The 21,216-nt window shown below is 44.3% G+C and overlaps 1 protein-coding gene across 1 annotated transcript in view; it reads right to left on the bottom strand.

Annotated features, from left to right (window-relative positions):
• Positions 1 to 15,240, bottom strand: part of LOC109779380 (uncharacterized) — a 123,715-nt gene extending 108,475 nt beyond the window's left edge. Inside the window, exons 1-4 of the mRNA XM_020337994.2 lie at positions 15,130 to 15,240; positions 2,590 to 2,648; positions 2,377 to 2,497; positions 2,209 to 2,277 (exon numbers count right to left, since the gene is read on the bottom strand). Coding sequence (XP_020193583.2) covers positions 2,209 to 2,277; positions 2,377 to 2,497; positions 2,590 to 2,648; positions 15,130 to 15,240 — 360 coding nt within the window. The remainder of the gene's footprint in view (positions 1 to 2,208; positions 2,278 to 2,376; positions 2,498 to 2,589; positions 2,649 to 15,129) is intronic.
• Between the last annotated feature and the right edge of the window lie 5,976 nt (positions 15,241 to 21,216).

The raw sequence follows: 21,216 nt of genomic DNA, 5'->3' as shown, positions 1-21,216 counted from the left end.
CAGGACGTAAAAGGTGCGGTTTCGGAGGCCTACTGTCCCGACCTGCGGTGCACGCCGCAAGTCGGGATGGGGAAGATCGTAGCAGCAGCGCAATGCTCAGGAACTTTGTGGCGAGAGGAAGAGGATCTTCTGGTGTGTCTCTCTAGAGAGGAGCGACCTCTCTTATATAAGCACAAGAGAAGGACGCGAACAGGCTGCGGCGGGAGGTCAAGCAACGGAGAGAGACGAAGCGAACAGGCAGCACGCGAAGAGGTGCGCTGTTCGTATTTAGTCTCCACTACAGCAAAATGTTTCCCGCAACCCGAGGCGAGGCGGGCGGAGGAGGAGCGCGCGTGGATGTCCCTCTTGTTCTCATGCTCATACATGTGGGGAAAGAATCTCCCTTATAAACACGTCCAACTCCCTCTAAACTAGCAATGTGGGACTAAACTTTAGTTCCACCTCTTGCCTTGCATGAATGGGCTGCGTGGGCCTCTAGAATTTATTAGGAATTTCTGAAACTGCTATTGGGCTAGGCCTAAAATAGACAAAATTCCAGCAGTTTCGAGGTGCTAACGTGCAAATCTCTGGGACCTGGGCCGTGCTCGGTAAAAAAGCAATTACTCCAAGCAATGACCAGGATGCTGAGGATGTACAGCACTGTGTGGAGCGCCTTGATTGGAGCGCCCTTGATGCAATCTTTGTCGGAATTCGCAATGTTGCAACCGGGCCCAGTGCAGCTGGTGCGGTGTTTGCTTTGGGCTGATATAGGCCAATTCCAACCGTCAATCCTAAATCGGACTACCGATTTATTCGGATTTTGTTCGTTTGAGTCTTTGAGATAAAAAAATGGACAGCGGACGCGGACAAAGAGGCGGACACGGTCTCTGCATCCAACAGTGCTACCCCATTTGACGAGATATCCACCCTCGTCATTTCTTCTAACACCTTAGGCATGGCGAACTTGATGCTGCTGCCCTCGAGCATGCGGTGACGAGGGAGGGTGGCCGTGCGGTCACCCGCATGCGCAACGCGCCCCCGTGCTCACCGCCCGCGCCCGCCACGCTCGCTTGCCGTGCTCTAGCTCCCGCTGCCGCACGCCCGTGCCCCCGCCCAGCCCTGCCGCACCCACCCTGATCTTGCCGCATCTCGCCGCACCTCGCCTCCCAGCGCTTGCCCGCACCGAGCGCTACCCCGGCTATCAGCATAGCGGAGGAGTTGGCCTCCTCCTGTTGCTACTATGGGAGTTGGCCGCGCTTCTGCTGTTGCATCGTCGGGATGCCAGGGGAGGCAGCGGCGGCTAGGCCGGGGGCGCCAGAGATAAAGGAGAGAGAGAAAAGAGGGGTAGGTGGGGTGCAGGGAGGTTGACATATGGGCCCGAATGATCACGAGCGGACAAGGACGAGGCCAACTCCGTCCGTTTTCTGTGCGCTTTGGCCCCAAATCCGGAGCACCTTAGGTCTGGAAATGGAGCAGAACGCACACGGACTGGACAGAAAATAGGTATGCTCCCGCGCGTTGGGTCATTGCGCATCTGTCTGTTTGCACCCAAAGGATGTCCGCAGACGATTTGGGGCCTTGCATTGGAGTTGGCCTTAGCATTGCGAGGGTGTCCTCCATCTCGCGACCTCTGTTCTCGACAATAAGTTCATCAATCCTGAGGCTAGTAGAAGTATGTCTTTAAAAAAAAACTTCATCTATATTCATCAAACATCATAATAGTACAATAAACACCAGAAGTGACAACAATTAGATTTACGTGCGCCTAGACACGACTACAAGCACTGCGAGCTGAAGGCGCTTTGCTGTTAGCGCCGCCGTCACAGGAAATGAATTTTGTATAACAAGAGAGCCAGCGAGAGAAAACCTCCTCCCTATGGGCATGTCCAACGAAAACCCTCAGACCGCCTGCAACCGTTTGAACCGCGCATTTGTGACTATATAGTAGATAGTGGAGGCAAATTTGAATTCGTTTTATCAGTGCACACAAGAATTGCTACTGACAGAACTTTTTTCTTTTCCCCTCTAATGTACGCTGTGATATACATGGCTAGAAGGAGCATCATATTATTAATATGCACAAAAATCAAAGTTTGGGTTCCTTTTTAGTTTATAGTCTATATTTTTCAGTGTAGACTATTTCCTCCATAATAAGTGCATGTATAATCATTCTCCTGTTGCAACGAGCATGTTTGCTAGTCAACTAAAATAACAGATGACGAATCGAACATTTCCTATGCTGCTCCCAACAGCCAGAAGGTACCCTTGATTTTCATCGAACTGCAAAGACGTGACCTCCTGCAGTTTTGAAGCATAAGAACCACCAAAATAATGTCAAGAAATTGCAGTGCTAGTGTATTATTACTAGCAAGTTGCTGACAAGATACAATAATATACCTGATCAACATCTTCAGAAGAAGAAGTTGTATTAATTGTGCCAACAGAAGACTTCCTCCTCATGTCAAAGCATTCAACTGCACCATCCTCACCACCACAAGCAACAAGCCCATGGATCATACTGGGAGTACCACCAAAAACAATGATAGGTTAACAAATACGCACTCAATAAGAATGCCACTCCAAAGACACGAGTCCATAAAAAAGAACTACCTCCGTGTAACAACATTTATTGCTGGAGATTTGGAAGTAAGGGAAGCGTGGAACCTTCCCTGCAAAATTTACAATTTTAAAATGTGTCCGGGTTTATTCTAGAAAGACTGGAAGCGTAACAAGAAAAGGCATAATTGTGGCTCTATGCAGAGTGACTTTCATTCCAGAATAACCTGCTTATACTTATTTAACATTAGTTCTGTACTAGCAGTGTCATGTAAATTATGTGAGAGACTAAAGGACTCAAATCTGACCAGCTCGAAGTTGATTCTATACAGATCTGGTGATGAAGCAGCACATAGCAAGTAATTTTAGTTGACTAGCTCGAAGTTGATTCTATACAGATCTGGTGATGAAGCAGAATATATTGTATAACTGCTTCCTCCCTTTTTAAGTAGAGAGGGAAGACGTTGGAGCCAGATTGAAAAACAGTTGTACTAAACAAAGGGTAATGTTATCTGACGAACGTCAGCTGGGAGGGGGTGGAAGTGAACATTTTCTTTGCCAAGTTTTTTTCCTCGAATATTCACAAGCATGCATATCATATATTGAAGAGAGAAAAGGAGTGAAGAGGCCCCTCCACCTAAGTGAGTTGGAAGAACACACCAACTCCACCACGAGGACGACAAATTTCGATGCTTTTCGCCACAAAAGTTATCTTCTTAGTAAATGTGAACCCCGTACAACTAATTTTTTGACCCATACAACTAAATTTTGCCACCTAAAACGTTCGCAAAGCCAACCACTCCCAAAAAATGTTTGCTATCTATTGCAGTAAAAAAATAATTGCACAATAGTAATCACCGATGGCGGCATCGATCCATATCTCTCTCCTTATCTATCACTTTAGGAGTACGCCGCTACTGCTCCTGCTAGCGCTACTGTTGCTGAAACGTGACTGGTATTCTGTTTGAAAGAAAACAGAAGATGGGGAGCCATGTGTCACCTTCATGTTGCTTTGGCTCCACAGTACAATCCACTTGTTCGTTATTATTAGGTCACGTGAGGAATCTTTCTCTATCGGCCTAGTACTGGTAAGACATGTGCTGAAATATTTTTACGCCAAACTGACAATTCAAGACATAGTCCATTGTCAATTGCGAAGGAGTGTAGCTGCTTGCTCTAGGTGGAATTTCGATCTTAACTAATCTCCATATATAGAAAATACTGGTATTTCAAGCCAGTGTTTGGAGCAAATGAGCCTTTGGTATCCGGTAGGGATTGTTGAAATATGAGGTGGGCTTTAGGCCCTTCCAACAATTTCAGAAAATCTAAGGGCCCATCTAGGAGTCATGACAAAGGACGTGGTGGAAAGTTTAGTCCCACCCTCCTAGTGGAGGAAGTTTTGGACCCCCTTAAAACCGATCCTCTTCCACATATTACCGAAGCTTGAGAAGAGTGGTTACTGCACGCTCCTCTACCGCCGCCCACCTCTCCATGCCTCCCGCGGGTCGTGTGTCCTGAATGAGCGCTTAGTTTCGCTGGTCAGATCATGGGCTGTTGCCGACTCGGACATGGGTCCAACCCACGTCGCCCTACTCGACCACGCCTATATATTTGGATGCGTCGGGAAACCAATCCGCCAATAAGAACATACACATCTGCTCTGCCTCCATACGTTGTCCAGCATCTTTCCACTCCTCGTTGTTGTCGTCGGTGATCCCGTCCCGTCCATCGCGTGCACAGTTATACAGGAGAGCAGGCTTACGAAACCCTGCCTCATGAGATCCTGTACGGGCGAGGGGTGATTAGGTTTTTTGGGAGCGTCTTCTACGCGACTGCTCGCTGCCGTTTCTGTATGTCCATGACTTCCCCCACGTCCTCGCCGTCCTCGTCATCGGCATGTCCACTGGATAAAAGAGGACCGGTGCTGCTGCCCTCAAGAAGAAGACCACCGAGGACACCACCGCCAACGCTGCTTTGGCTTGGCCTACTGGAGAGTATAACTCGCTTATCCCGCCAATGTTTATTATCGTGTTTGCAGTGCTGCCTAGTTACCTAGATGTTTCGACTATACGCGTATCACGTGCTTACATGATAACATATCAGTATATGATCAATACTGTAAAGGCCATGCTCATGATTTATTGATGGATTGAATAAATAAATAAATTGCTAATGTACAATATGCAGTTTCAGAAGAATCTGATTCATGTTGTCTCCCTTATTTTAGTAGGGTTTGGCAATCTGGTTCGTGAAACAAATCGAGGAAAAAGTTTGAGAAAAATTGTGTGCTTCATGAACAGAATAATCCCGATTTACACCCTGAGATATAACCATATGCCAGCAAAAGGATGGCAAATGTATTTTCTCAAATGCTATAACCGCATAAATTCAGTGATGGCGCATGTGTTGTTTGCTTATGATTATGACCGCGAAAGCAGTACAGATGAACTATTCCACTATTGTGTTGTCGTAAAGCAGTTTGGATTGAAGTTTCATGATGTGGTTGTATGCTTGAAGGAAACATATGTAGTGTATTGTGAGATTAGTAGTCCTGATATTTAGAGGATAAATCAAGATCAGATCTAGGGTCTGTGAAATTATGCCCTAGATGATACTTATGCATTTACTTGTCTTAATTTTTTTATCCCGGGTATGTATTTGCCCAGCTATCTCATATGCTTCTCTATGAACCATTGGAGCGTGTAGGTTCTAGTATAGATGGACAACCTGACAACACAGTAGAATACGGAGATGTGCATTGTCTTGACAGATGCTTTACGGTATGAACCTAACTTAATTCAGTAGTCCCTGGATCTCTCTTTACACGGCATTATCATTTTCCATGATTTTACCATGACCATAAATAAACCCAATAATATATAAGTAGTGTGTCATATAATTATACCATCAGATACTCTATTAAAAATGAATTCAATAGTATAATTCTTGTGACTACTGTTTATATTTGTTTGCACAAATTGGTGTGGTCAAAGCATTGAAATGGGTGTGCCTAGCAGGAGAACAAGCGAAAGTAAATCCCTTCTCTTGTTCAAATAAAAAAGTAAATCCCCTCTTTCTATTTTTGCTCTCAAGACTTTGTCGTGTTGTGTGTTTTATTTCGAGGTACAAGAAATGAATTTAGTAGCAGGAGAGATGAAGGAAAGCCAGCAACAGGAAACCTCTTGCCTAAGAAAGCAACTACTCCAAGCAATGTCCAGGATGCTGAAGCCGTACAACACTGTTTGAAGCGCCCTAGATCCAATCTGTGTCGGCATCGCAATGTTGCAACCGGGCCCAGTACAGCTGGGGCGGTGTTTGCTTTGCGCTGACCCGCATTAGCGTTGCGAGGGTGCCCTCCATCTCGCGTCGTCCTCTTCACGTCAATAAGTTCGTCCATCCTGAGGCTAGTACAAGTATGTTTTTTTTTTTTCAACTAGAAAAATGTCCGTGCGTTGCAACGGATATAAATATTCTAGTACGTTAGCTTGTGATTTACATGTCTATAGTAATCCGATTGTGTAAATAAATGTTCATCAAATTCTGCTCGTGAATTACCCTATATTTTGATTAGAAGTTTGGTAAGTAAACTAAAGTGAAATTGGATCAGAAGGTAAGTAAATTAAAGCGATTGATTATCATATACATAGAAGGTTGGACGAAGGGATAATGGAAAGAAAGGTGAAATGGGGACCTTATATTCTTTTTAAGTGGTAGAGAAGAGAAAAAGAAAACTTCATCTAGACCATCAAACAGCATAACAGTACAATAAACACGATAAGTGATAAAAATTAGATCCATGTGCGTACACCCATTAGCAACAACTACAATTACGGGCGCGAGCCGAAGGAGCTACGCTGCCCTCACCGGTAGTAAAACCTTGTCATAGTAGACACTCGGCAAATTGTTGTGCTAAATCCTTGTACAATGCTGAAATAAAGCTTCATACAATGCAAGGTGCTTAGCGAAGGTGATTAGAAGAATAAATCGGTTTTTCTTAAGCATCGATGCTTATTTGTAGAAGGTAGACCCTTAGCTAGGCCCCCCTCCTAAAGAGATAAGGACCGGTGCTTGATTTAAAATCTTGGTTCATTTTACCAAGCACCTCCCCTTAGCACCTTGCATTGTATAAATTTAAAAATTCCAAAGGACCAGCACACTAGAACAACAATCGCCGCCGATGGCCAAAATCGTAGATTCAAAGGATACAAGTTGTAGACGCATGAAGGCAGACGAACGAAAACCGAATCCATGGGGATCCATCGAAGTCAAACACCGGTCGCATCACGTGAGATCCGTCGAAGGCAAACCTCCACACGCCTTGTGATGATGCTAGACGCATCGCTGGGACCGGTCCTAAGCGAGGGAAACCTTATTCCATCCATAGAGGAGCAAGACTCAAACCCTAAACAGACTAAAAAGACACCTAAAAACGAAACATGAGCCCTCTTGCCGACAAGAACTGAGATTCACAACTCCTCTATGGCCCTAAAATCGTAGGAGACAAGCTGGTAGACGGCGGCGCTAGTAGGAGGCGTGGAAACCCTAATGCTTGGGAGCCTTCCTTTCTTTCCCGGGTAGAAAGATAACACACCTAGTTACCCACAATACTATTTGTATCGAGGGAATAGTACAACTTTGTCGATTCATCGTTCATTTTATTGTAGTTCTTGGTTCACAAATTTGCATAACTCCCACGGTTTCTTCATACATCTGTGGAGTCTCATAACCGTAGTAGCATCCGGAAATTTTTTCACTGTATTTTGGTTTTCCGTTGTTCTTTTACTCGTCAGTGCAAATATAAAATCATATATAAATTTTCCATCGATGGATAGGAGTCATGTTATGCTCGTGAACTGGTTGAGAGACGTAGCCACCAATCAACAATAAGATTCGGTAGCCCGAACATTAATAGTAGAGATGGTTGGGACCCCACGTATTATTGTGCGTATAAAATTTATTTGTTCATCATGTTTCCAATTTTTTGAGAAAAATGGGAAAGGAAAAGATGGTGACTTATTGAAAGTTCTGTTTTTATGAAATTAGGATATAGAATCCACTAGAGTTGTGCTGACGATTTTCAAGAATATCCCATTGGCTGAACGTAAACATCATTTTCAGTAACCCAACAAAACGGTTCGTTTTCCAACGCGAGCATGTACACCGAGAGCGATGCTCCTTCGCCATTGTAGTCACTACTACGGCCTCCGGCGTTGTGTCACTGACGAGACATTTGTATGGAGACCGTTCAGGCAACGACGAAATAAAGATGGGAGGCCAAACCTCTCCTAGAAAAACAGAGGCAGTTGCGCTGTCGCCGCCATCCCGTGCCAGTGACTTGCGACAAGATCCAGCACCGTCACCGCCACCCAGTCCTCTGATGTTCGACGGTAGAGGATCCAGGTGCGTGTGGGTCAATAGACGCTTGGCCTCACTGTTATTGCGAGACGCACCTCACTACCTTACAGTGAACATATTGTATCACGGTTGCCTCTCTCTTTTTTTGAAGAGAGTGAAAACATTGGACCCTGATTGCAAGGAAGTTGCACTAAAAAATTGTAATATTATCTGGCGAACGTCAGCTGGGAGGGGGTGGCATGTGAATAATTACTTTATCAGTTTTTTTCCTCAAATATTCACAAGAATGTGTATCATATATTGAAGAAAGAAAAGGAGTGAAGAAGCCCTTCCATCTATGTGAGTTAAAAGAACAAACTGTACTCCACCACGAGGATGACAAATTCTGTTGTTTTCGCCACAAAAGTTCTCTTCTTCTGAATATATGCCAACTCTATACAATTAAATTTGCTAGTACAAGTGTGTCTTTTTTTCCAGAAAATTTCATCTATTCATCGAACATCATAACAGTACAGTCAACACGAGAAGTGAAATAAATTAGTTCCACGTGCGTAAACCTCCTACCAATGACTACAAGCACTCGTGCGAGTCCAACGCACTACGCCTTCATCACCGGACTCACCGCAGCCGAGAAAATGTTTTTGTAGTAGATACTCGGGAAGTCATCGTGCTAAAGCCTTATACAATGCAAAAATAAACCATTGTAAATTTCAGTGTGCTTAGGGGAGTGATTAGAAAAATAGAATGATTTTTCATAAGCATCGGTGCTTATTTGTAGATGGTAGAAGCTTAGTTGGTCACCCCTCCTAAAAGGATAAGGATTGATACTTGAAAAAAAGCTCGGTTTGTTTTATCAAGCACCTCCCCTTAGTACCTTGCATTGTACAAAATTTGATGGCCCCAAAGGACCAGCGCACCCAAATACCAATCACTGCCGATGAACAGAATCATAGATGGAAGGATACAACTTGTATACGCAAGAACGCAGATGAACAAAACCGAATCCAAGAGGATCCACCGAAGACATTACCGATCGCATCCCATGAGATCCTCTGAAGACACACCTCCACACCCGACGATGTTAGATGCATCACTGAGACAGGTCCTAAGCGGGGAAAACCTTATTCAATCATTAGGGAGTCGCCGCCGCCTCGCCATTCTGAGCAAGACACAAACCCTAAACAGACAAAAAAGACATCTAGAAACAAAGTGTGAGCCCTCTTGCCGACAAGAACTGACATTCACCGCGCCTCTATGGCCCTAAGATCTTAGGAGATAAGGCTGGTCGACCGCGGCGCCAGCAGGAGGCATGTAAATCCTAACGGCTAGGAGCCTTTCTTTCTTTCACGGGAAGAAAGATAACCCACCTAGGTACTCACAACACTTGTATCCAAGGGACTAGTACAACTATGTCGGTTCATCATTCGTTTCACTGCTGTTGTTCGTTCACAAATTTGCATAATTCTAACAATTTCATCATACATCTGTGGAGTCTCATAACCATAGTAGCATCCGGAAATTTTCCACTGCATTTTGGTTTTCCATTGTTCTTTTAGTCATCAGTGCAAATAGAAAATCACATATAAATTTTCCATCGATGGATAGAAGTCATGTTATGCTCGTGAACTGCTTGAGAGACGTAGCCACCCTTCAATAACAACATTCGATAGCCCAACCATTAAATAGTAGAGATAGTTGGGATCCCACGTATTATTGTGCTTATAAAATTTATTTGCTCATCACGTTTCCATTTTTTTTAGTAAAATGGGAATGCAAAAAGATCGGGACTTATCGGAAGTTCCACTGACGATTTTGAAGAATATCCCATTGGCTGAACGTAAACATCGTTTTCAGTCACCCAACAAAATTGTTCGTTTTCCAAGCATGCATATTTACACCAAGTACTAGGGAAAACCTTATAAACAGAACATTAACAGTAACGCTGGGTAAAAAGAGGCGGTGCTGCTACTTAACAGTAGCGCGTGTTCACAGAATGCGCTACTGCTATATACATAGCAGTAGCGCGGAAGGGACAAAGAGCGCTACTACTAAAATTGCCCCGCCGTTGCCGCCAGGCTAAGTGTAGTAGTAGTGTTTTCCCTTGAAGTGCGCTACTGGTAGGTAGTTTAGCAGTAGCGCTTTCCCCTAACACGCGCTACTGCTAAACCCATCCTATCTTCTCCACCCCGTCCGCCCCTCACTCTCCCCCTCTCCACTCCCACTCTCACACCCCACGCACCCTGTCGTCCGCCGCCGCCGACGTTCGGCCCTCCCCGAACACGCTGCCGCCGGCCGCCGCCGACACTCCTGCTCCTCCTCCACCGAGGTAGTTCCTCCATCCCTCCTCGTCCCTCTCTCGATCCCTCCCTCTCCCTCCTCACTCCCGCCTCCTTCCTCCCACCTCCCTCCCTGCCTCATCCGTCCTCTCCTCCCCACCTCATCGGTCCTCCTCCTCCCTGCCTCATCCGTCTGCCTCCTCCCTTCCACCTTGCTACTTCTTGAGCTTGCATTGGTTTTTTCCTTAAAGAGGAAAGGGTGATGCAGCAAAGTAGAGATAATATAAGTATTTCCCTCTGTTTGAGAACCAATGTATCAATCCAGTAGGAGACAACGCACAAATCACCTAATACCTGCACAAACAATCAAACAACTTGCACCCAACGTGATAAAGGGGTTGTCAATCTCTTCACGGTTACTTCCAAACGTGAGATCTGATAGAGATAGATAAACGATAAAGTAAATATTTTTGGTATTTTGGTTTATAGACAGGAAAGTAAAAGATTGCAAAAAGAGTAGATCGGAAACTAATATGATAGATCGGAAAATTATATGATAGAAAATAGACCCGGGGGCCATAGGTTTCACAAGAGGCTTCTCTCAAGATAGCAAAAAATACAGTGGGTGAACAAATTACTCCCGAGCAATTGATAGAAAAGCGCAAAGTTATGACGATATCTAAGGCGATGATCATGAATATAGGCATCACATCCGTTTCAAGTAGACCGAAACGATTCTGCATCTACTACTATTACTCCACACATCAACCGCTATCCAGCATGCATCTAGAGTATTAAGTTCATAAAGAACGGAGTAACGCATTAAGCAAGATGACATGATGTAGAGGAATTAACTCAAGCAATATGAGGAAAACCCCATCTTTTTATCCTCGATGGCAACAATACAATACGTGCCTTGCTGCCCCTACTATCACTGGGCAAGGACGCCGCAAGATTGAACCCAAAGCTAAGCACTTCTCCCATTGTAAGAAAAACCAATCTAGTTGGCCAAAACAAACCGATAGTTCGAAGAGAATTACAAAGATATCAAATCTTGCATATAAGAATTCAGAGAAGATTTAAATAATATTCATAGATAAGCTGATCATAAATCCACAATTCATCGGATCTCGGCAAACACACCGCAAAAAAGTATTACATCGAATAGATCTCCATGAACATCGAGGAGAACATGGTATTGAGAATCAAAGAGAGAGAAGAAGCCATCTAGCTACTAGCTATGGACCCGTAGGTCTGTGGTAAACTACTCACGGTTCATCGAAAGGGCAATAGAGTTGATGTAGAAGGCCTCTGTGATCGAATCCCCCTTCGGCAGGGTGCCGGGAAAGGTCCCTAGATTGGATCTGGCGGGTCAGAAGGTTGCAGTGGTGGAAAAGTGTTTTCGTGGATGCCTTTGGTGGTTTGGGGATATATGGAAATATATAGGGGAAAGAATTCTGTCAGGAGGTGCTCGAGGGCCCCACAAGGGTGCGGGCGCGCCCTACACCCCTAGGCGCGCCCTCCGTCCTTGTGGCCGCCTCGTGGCTCCTCCGACTTCCTCTCCAAGTCTCCTGGTTGTCTTCTGGTCCAAGAAAAATCATCGTGAAGGTTTTATTCCGTTTGGTATTCCTTTTCTGTGAGACTCAATAACAGGGAAAATTTGGAATTGGCACTGGGCTCTAGGTTAATAGGTTAGTCCCAAAAATAATATTAAATAGCATATTAATGCATATAAAACATCCAAAACAGATAATATAATAGCATGGAACAATCAAAAATTATAGATACGTTGGAGACGTACCAAGCATCCCCAAACTTAATTCCTTCTCCCCTTGAGTAGGTAAATGATAAAAACAGAATTTTTGATGTGGAATGCTACCTAACATATTTATTCGTGTAGTTTTCTTTATTGTGGCATGAATGTTCAGATCCGTAAAATTCAAAAAAAAAGTTTAATATTGACATAAAAACAATAATACTTCAAGCATACTAACAAGGTAATTATGTCTTCTCAAAATAACAGGCCAAAGAAAGCATATCCCTACAAAATTATATAGTTTGGCTATGCTCCATCTTCATCACACAAAATATTCAAATCATGCACAACCCCGATGACTAGCCAAGCAATTGTTTCATACTTTTGATGTTCTCAAATCTTTTCAACTTTCACGCAATACATGAGCATGAGCCATGGACATAGCACTATAGATGGAATAGAAGGTGGTTGTGGAGAAGACAAAAAGAAGGAGATAGTCCCAAATCAACTAGGCGTATCAACGGGCTATGGAGATGCCCATCAATAGATATCATTCTGAGTGAGTAGGGATTGCCATGCAACGGATCCACTAAAGCTATAAGTTTATGAAAGTTCAAAAGAAAACTAAGTGGGCGTGCATCCAACTTGCTTGCTCATGAAGACCTAGGGAAATTTGAGGAACCCATCGTTGGAATATACAAGCCAAGTTCTATAATAAAAAATTCCTACTAGTATATGGAAGTGACAATATAGGAGACTCTCTATCATGAAGATCATGGTGTTACTTTGAAGCACAACTGTGGTAAAAGGTTAGTAACACTCATGCGCGTCGGTGCTATACAAATGGTTTTTAACCCCTTTCCGCGACAGCATTTGGAACCGTCGCCAAGTGAGTGTGGGCGATAGGGGGGTCCTTCCCACACGACCCAAAAACCATCGTGGATAGGGGGCCTTTGGTGCATACAGTTGTCCCTATATAACCGTTTCTGATATCTCGAATATCCGAAATGCTTCATCCTTGCTACTCATTTGTGCTTGCATTGCCATCGCAGTCGGAGTTTTTTGGTTTTACCTAAAACCAGGCAGATTCCAGGCACAGGAGTTTTCCAGACATGTACCAAACTGGCTCTACGTTTACGATGCTTGGCACATCATAAACAGTTCATGATTATAAATCGTGTACGATAGGTAGATAATCACACACATTTAGTTTTCCCGCACCGTATGTGATAGTGTCTGACATCACACATACTTTGCAAACGGCAACTGTGTGCATTGTTACACACATTTCCTCTCCGTGAACCATGTCGGATTATGATGTATATCGCACACGCTGTGCTTCATTAACCGTGTGCGCCGTAATGACCTGCACACCGTAATTTCGCCCTAATTTAATTGCTGCTATTTGAAATTGTACCTAATTTACACTTGAAAGTAGGCTATAGCTTTATTCATATCCATCAGGTTCAAATAACCAATGCATTATTCGGTTCACAGGTACATATGTTTAAGAATTACATCAGAACCAAATAAAGAATTGTAAACTAGGGTTCTACACTTGTACTATTACAGATGGTAAAGAAAGAGGCGAGAGACATTCTGGTTGATGAACAAGGTGAAGCGGAATGGCCCTATTGTGCTCTCCTGGATGCAGAAGGCACGCACGACTCTAGTCCAACCCCTTGTGATGGCCGGCCGCCAATCATGTAGTTTGAGAGGTAATCTTGAGTAAACTGCTTCAGGATCCACTTCAAAGGAAAAAAGATTCAGACGTTGTCATCTAACACAACTCATTACGGGCAGTAAAAAGAAGGCTACAGGGTTCTTACTTACCATCCTGCAGTTCAATGTTGTCTTGCATAAAGTGTAAACAAATAGTTTGATTGACATCTTTTGACCCATTTTAATAACAATCTTTATCAGTTTCCTCACTTGATGTTGGTTCATGAATATCTCATTGCCCCATACGCAGAAACGATCGAAGTAGGGATCTTTGGCAATGACATATGTACCTAAAAGCACCAAGTTAATATTAGAAGCTAAACAACAATTGCAAAATGTTGTAGTACTACACTCCCTCCATCCCATTATATAAGATTTTATTACATGTATATCTAGACATCATCAGAACATTAAGGTAACACTCTTCCTTGTTTCTATTTAGCCTGGGATTGCATATTTAGTCATTCAGTACAATGCATGTTGCTATGTAGCCTCAGATATATTAAATATGACCCTAGTTAACCTACTGATAAATGGATTACAGATATATTCAGTGAAATGTCCAATTCGATGATTAATCCCTTATCAGCCCCCAGGCTATATGGTACCAGCTATCGAGATCCTGAATAGTGAGTACATATAAGCAATGCGATGAAACTAATCTCAATGGAAAATAGCATTGTTCTCAATATTGTCCTATATAAGTACATATAAAGGCATGTTAAGCACAACAGGCTAAACATCAACCAAATATATCCATGGTAGAGAACATAATCTACAAATGATAGCTTCACTATGCAAGTTTAAGCATGCTAGTTAAGCAAAACAAGAAGTGAAAAGGTGTGTTAACTGCATCAGGCATAACATTTAAAAACAAACAAATAGTAATTCAAACTGGTATTGTGCAGGTCTAAAGTACACTAGTTATTGTTAAAAAACGAAAAGGCATGTTAACGGCAATACCCTTAACAACAACCAAATATCGTAATTCATAGTGGTATTGTTGAAACTGTTATTGATGAAATGGAACTGCACGGCAAATAGTTGCACATATAGAGCATTACATTCTGAAGAACTAAAATAAACAAGGCATAAGGCAATCTCTAGTCGATCCTTTCAAACTTAAAGAACTAAAACCCTTAGTGGATATATATATATATATACATATACTCCAGCAATTTTCAGCCGTTTCTAGTCGATCCCCTAAACTTAATGTTGTAAACTTCAATTTGATCAAGTTCAAAGCAGGTTCAACCGAAAGTAGCATGCATTCAAACACAAACATAGATAGTTTTGCATAATCGAACATAAAACATAAATTTAAACTAAGCCAAACTACTTTCGGTCGAAGTAGAGGTCGAGCCAATCCTTCCTCGTCAGGTACGGTGTGCCGCGAGTCAGGTCCGGGCTGGTGCCGTCGTCGGGGTCGTTGGGGAAGACACTCCTCCACTCGTCGATGTCAATCTCCTCGTCCTCGCCGCCCACCTCGACGCCCTCCGCGCCGCCATCCTCGCCGCCTTCGATCCCGTTATCGGAGGAGAGCGCGATAACCTCGCCGCCCTCCACGCCGGCAAAGTTCGCCCGCTCCGCCTCCATGAGCTCCGGGTGCTGCCGGCGGAGCTCTTGCATGTAGGCCTCGGCGGCGGCCTCGGCCTTGAGGTGCTCCCATGCCTCGCGGTCCTCTCGCGCCATAGCCAAGCTCACCACCCTTGGCTCCGGCGGAACGAGGTCGACTGGACGTGTGCCGAAGGGGAAATTGAGCCTAGCCGCCGCGCCGTGGTAGCGGACCTGCCAGCGGTCGTACTCCACGGTCGCGAGCTCGGCCGTGTGGAAGTTACCAAGACACCGGCGGGTGTGGGTGATACGTCTCCAATGTATCTATAATTTTTGATTGTTCCATGCTATTATATATTCTGTTTTGGATGTTTAATGGGCTTTATTATACACTTTTATATTATTTTTGGGACTAACCTATTAACCCAAGGCCCAGTGTAAATTGCTTTTTTTTGCCTATTTCCGTGTTTCGCAGAAAAGGAATACCAAACGGAGTCCAAACAGAATGAAACCTTCGGGGGAGTTATTTTTGGAACAAATGTGATCCAGAGGACTTGGAGTGGACGTCAAGAAACGAACAAGGAGGCCACGAGGTAGGGAGGCGCGCCCCCCACCCTCGTGGGCCCCTCGTAGCTCCACCGACCTACTTCTTCCTCCTATATATACCCATGTACCCCGAAACCAACCAGGAGCACCAGGAAACCCTATTTCCACCGCCGCAACCTTTCTGTACCCATGAGATCCCATCTTGGGGCCTTTTCCGGCGCTCCGCCGGAGGGGGAATCGATCATGGAGGGCTTCTACATCAACACCATAGCATGTCCGATGATGTGTGAGTAGTTTACCTCAGACCTCGGGTCCATAGTTATTAGCTAGATGGCTTCTTCTCTCTCTTTGGATCTCAATACAAATTTCTCCTCGATCTTCTAGGAGATCTATTCGATGTAACTCTTTTTGCGGTGTGTTTGTCGAGATCCGATGAATTGTGGGTTTATGATCAAGATTATCTATGAACAATATTTGAATCTTCTTTGAATTCTTTTATGTATGATTGGTTATCTTTGCAAGTCTCTTTGAATTATCAGTTTGGTTTGGCCTACTAGATTGATCTTTCTTGCAATGGGAGAAGTGCTTAGCTTTGGGTTCAATCTTGCGTTGCTCGATCCCAGTGACAGAAGGGGAAACGACACGTATTGTATTGTTGCCATCGAGGATAAAAAGATGGGGTTTATATCATATTTCTTGAGTTTATCCCTCTACATCATGTCATCTTGCCTAATGTGTTACTCTGTTCTTATGAACTTAATACTCTAGATGCATGCTGGATAGCGGTCGATGTGTGGAGTAATAGTAGTAGATGCAGGCAAGAGTCGGTCTACTTGTTGCGGACGTGATGCCTATATACATGATCATGCCTAGATATTCTCATAATTATGCACTTTTCTATCAATTGCTCGACAGTAATTTGTTCACCCACCGTAATACTTATGCTATCTTGAGAGAAGCCACTAGTGAAACCTATGGCCCCGGGTCTATTTTCCATCATATTAATCCCCTTTCAACTAGCTATCTCTGTCGCCGTTTATTTTGCAATCTTTACTTTTAATCTTTATCATAAAAATACCAAAAATATTATCTTATCATCTCTATCAGATCTCACTTTTGCAAGTGGCCGTGAAGGGATTGACAACCCCTTTATCGCGTTGGTTGCAAGGTTCTTATTTGTTTGTGTAGGTACGAGGGACTTGCGTGTGGCCTCCTACTGGATTGATACCTTGGTTCTCAAAAACTGAGGGAAATACTTACGCTACTTTGCTGCATCACCCTTTCCTCTTCAAGGGAAAACCAATGCATGCTCAAGAGGTAGCAGTGGGTCTCCATATATGTAATCTCGGCGACCCACGTCCCCCACCGCCGCTGTCGGACCCCGAGGTAGGACTTCATCGGGTGCCGGATCCGAGGGAGGACGGGGAAGTCCTCGAACCGGCGTAGGGGCGCGGCGGCTGGCGGATCGGGGGACCGGCGATGAGGATCGATAAAGAGCCCGCGGAGGACGACGGGGACACCTCGCCGGCCACCTCGCTGGCGTCGGGCGAAGAGGGCGCGATAAACCTCTTTTTGGCCATTGGCTCCTCGAGCTCCCCGGCACACATGCAGAGGTTGAGGATGGAGGCGGCGGTGATGGCGGCGACCTACCAATGGTTTCGGGGGTGGTGTGTGTCCGTGTGAGCGGAGGTTTCGGGAGTGTGTGGTGTGTGTGGAGGGGGGGGGGGGTAGGTGGTGTTTGAGGATAGACCGCGACAACTTAAAATTTACTAGGCGGGACAAACAAGGCGGGGCTACTGAAAATTTGGATCAAGGGCGAGCAGATATATTTGAGATTGCGAGGGATGCAGAGGCGGGAGTAAAATGCCGGGGCTACTGAAAATTTGAATTAAGGGACTGAAGCACATCGGGAGTAATAGACACGCACATTGTCCGCACATACTAATCGTGTGCTATCAAACATTAAAATCTTCCAGGCGGTAGATATTTTCGAGATTACGAGGCAGTAGATATTTTCGAGACCGGGAGGCAAGCCTCATGGAGCCCAATCTACTGTGCTGATGTGAGGGACTGCAGGCCACGGGCGTGGCACACGGGTTGTCTGACCGAACCGTGTCTGTTGCATACCCAATGGCAGGTGGTTTCTACATCCAACTCGTGTGCTGTTTATAAATTTGGCAAAAGGAATAACGCGGGAGAGGGTCAGAACACGAACACACTTGCATGTGGATGAAATATATTTATGAAAAGGGTGGTTTGATGTTCGAATACCCAATGCACAACTTTTATGTGGCACTTGTCGCACAAAAGCACAGTATTGCTAGTGAGCCACCCCCCCCTACGAACCGCTCTTCGTGTCGGCGGTAAGGGAATCCTAGATACGAATGCATGCCCCCAAATAGCTAGGTCTGAAATGTCACCCTACCGTAACACAAAACCTATAGGAGCCCAATATATATATATATATATATATATATATATACATATATATATATATATATATATATATATATATATATATATATATATATATATATATATATATATATATATATGGTCAAACTTCCCCTTTCGCTTCCCGACAAAGGTGGACTTTGTGTCGATCCACAAATGTGTGCTTGTGGCGCGAGAAGGTTCAGACCACATACGAACCACATGCGGGTGGCCCTACTATATGTATGAAAAGGGTGTGGTGTGTGATATTTAACTACCATTCATAACTTTTGATGTGGCACGTGTGCCTCACAAATTAACCGAACTTCCCCAACCCCACGGAGGTTGCAGGTAGCGCGAAGTAGCCCCCCCCCCCCACACACACACACGTCGGGGGGAGGGCATCTCACCAAGACGTAATGTAACACGGACCAAGCAGAATCGAACTTGGTCGTACAACCTCTCCCTGCTCGTTGTTGGTCAAAGTGATGGACGTCCACACGTGCCCACAAAATGGGCTAGCTTATCGTCGATAACCTCGTGAGGGAGTATTGTATGAAGACAAACCTACTATGTGCATGTGGCCCAATTATGTATATGGAGTGGCGTGTGTGGTGTTTGAATACCTACTATGTGCACCATGCTTTGGAACTGTAAAATCCGCACACCGAGCGAGGGTTCACGACGCGTAGCATGCGCTCAAACTTAATTAGGCTTTGAATCTGTCGACCTACTATACGGTAACTCAAAGCAAAGAAGAAGAATATATTCACCCTGGTAACCTTTCTCGTCGTCTGTTGAAATGATGGACATCCACGCGGGCCCACGAATATATGTAGCCTTGCCGCCCATAACCAAGCGAGTGAGAGTGTGTCCAAAGACAACCATTATTGCATGTGTGTGTCCCGAACATATTGATGGAGGTGTGTGATGCATGCATATGTGTTGAATACCCGACCAAATGCACAACATTGATGTGGTGCATGCGTTGAAAATCGCAGAGGTCCCCACACAGAGCAAGAGGTCGTTCATGACGTGTCGTGTGCTCCCCCCTTCGATCCAGCAGGATGGATTCATGTCTACAGATGCGCTATTATATATATGTAATCTCACATCATGATCTATGTCAAGACAAAACAAAAAAATAATCCCCTCCTAAGTCAAATTAGTTAACCTCTCTCGCACTGTCGGTGAAAGTGATCGACCAGGCTGGTCACCCCCTCGACACGTACTATATATACACCTACTAACACAACCCTTAAAGAATTAATCCTCCTTGTTCGTCAAACGCCTACCTCTCTCTCGCTGGGTCAAAGTGTTGGACGACGAACTCGCGGGCCCAACACAGAAGCGAAGCGTACGTCGCACGCGAGTGATCATCCTATATAGGACTACGTACCACCGTCTGCATGCATGTGGCCCAAAGAGCTGTTTGTGTGATGTTTGCATACACAATGCACAGTTTTTATGTGGGACCACGTATATAGGAAACCAAAGAGTCCCCACAAAGAGCGCGAGGTTCATGACACGTGGCATGTGCTATATGTACGCCCCCATTCGACGCGTGGTATAGATGTACTTCTACTGTATAGCACAAACCAAAAAGAATCATTCCTTGATGATCAAATTAACCTCTCTCTCATTGGCTCAAAGTGATGGAGGACAATCTCGCATGCCCACGGAAGGAAGCGCCACTGATGCGGCTTGAAGCTACGTCGGTATTTCCCCAAATAGGAAGGGATGATGCAGCACAGCGGCGGTAGGTATTTCCCAAAGTTATGAGACCAAGGTTATCGAACCAGTTGGAGAACCAAGCAACACAACATAAAAAGCCCCTACACACAAATAACAAATACTCGCAACCCGACGTGTAAAAGGGGTTGTCAATCCCTTTCGGGTAGCGGCGCCCCAAGATAGGCAAACAGACATGAAATAAATTGTAGTAGATTGATAGATCGAACGCCAAATAAAATAAATAATAATAAAACGCAACAAGGTATTTTTGTAGTTTTGGTTTAATAGATCTGAAAATAAAAGCAAAGGGAAAGTAGATCACAAAGGCAAATAATACGAGAAAGAAACCCGGGTGCCGTAGGTTTCACTAGTGGCTTCTCTCGAGAAAAATAGCAAACAGTGGTAAACAAATTACTATTGGGAAATTGATAGAATTTCAAATAATCATGACAATATCCTGGCAATGATCATTACATAGGCATCATGTTCAAGATTAGTAGACCGACTCCTGCCTGCATCTACTACTATTACTCCACATCGACAGCTATCCAACATGCATCTAGTGTATTAAGTTCATGGAGAAACGGCGTAATGCAATAAGAACGATGACATGATGTAGAGAAGATCTATCTATGTAGAGATAGACCCCATCATTTTATCCTTAGTAGCAACGATACATACGTGTTGGTTCCCCTTCTGTCACTGGGATCAAGCATCGTAAGATCAAACGCACTACAAAGCACCTCCTCCCATTGCAAGATAAATAGATCAAGTTGGCCAAACAAAACCCAAATATCGGAGAAGGAATACGAGGCTATAAGAAATCATGCATATAAGAGATCAAAGAAACTCAAAACATTCATGGATATAAAATGATAGATCTGATCATAAACTCAAAGTTCATCCGATCCAAACAAACACACCGCAAAAAGAGTTACATCATATGGATCTCCAAGAGACCATTGTATTGAGAATCAAATGAGAGAGAGGAAGCCTTTGATACGTCTCCAACGTATCTACAATTTTTTATTGTTCCATGTTGTTATATTATCAATCATGGATGTTTTATAATCATTTTATAGTCATTTTATTTCATTTTTGTTACTAACCTATTGATATAGTGCCAAGTGCCAGTTGCTGCTTTCTGCATGTTTTTTACCTCACAGGAAATTAATATCAGACGGAGTCCAAACGTAACGAAACTCCACGGAGATTTTTTTGGAACAGAAGGAACATAATGGGCCCTGGCTGCGCCTGGGGGGTGCCCCGAGGGGGGCACAACCCACCAGGGCGCGCCAGGAAGCC

Source organism: Aegilops tauschii, chromosome 4 (genome assembly GCF_002575655.3).
Source record: "Aegilops tauschii subsp. strangulata cultivar AL8/78 chromosome 4, Aet v6.0, whole genome shotgun sequence".
NCBI classification, from domain to species: domain Eukaryota; kingdom Viridiplantae; phylum Streptophyta; class Magnoliopsida; order Poales; family Poaceae; genus Aegilops; species Aegilops tauschii.
Note: the sequence above shows the minus strand (reverse complement) of the source record. Positions and strands in the feature narration are given on the sequence as shown.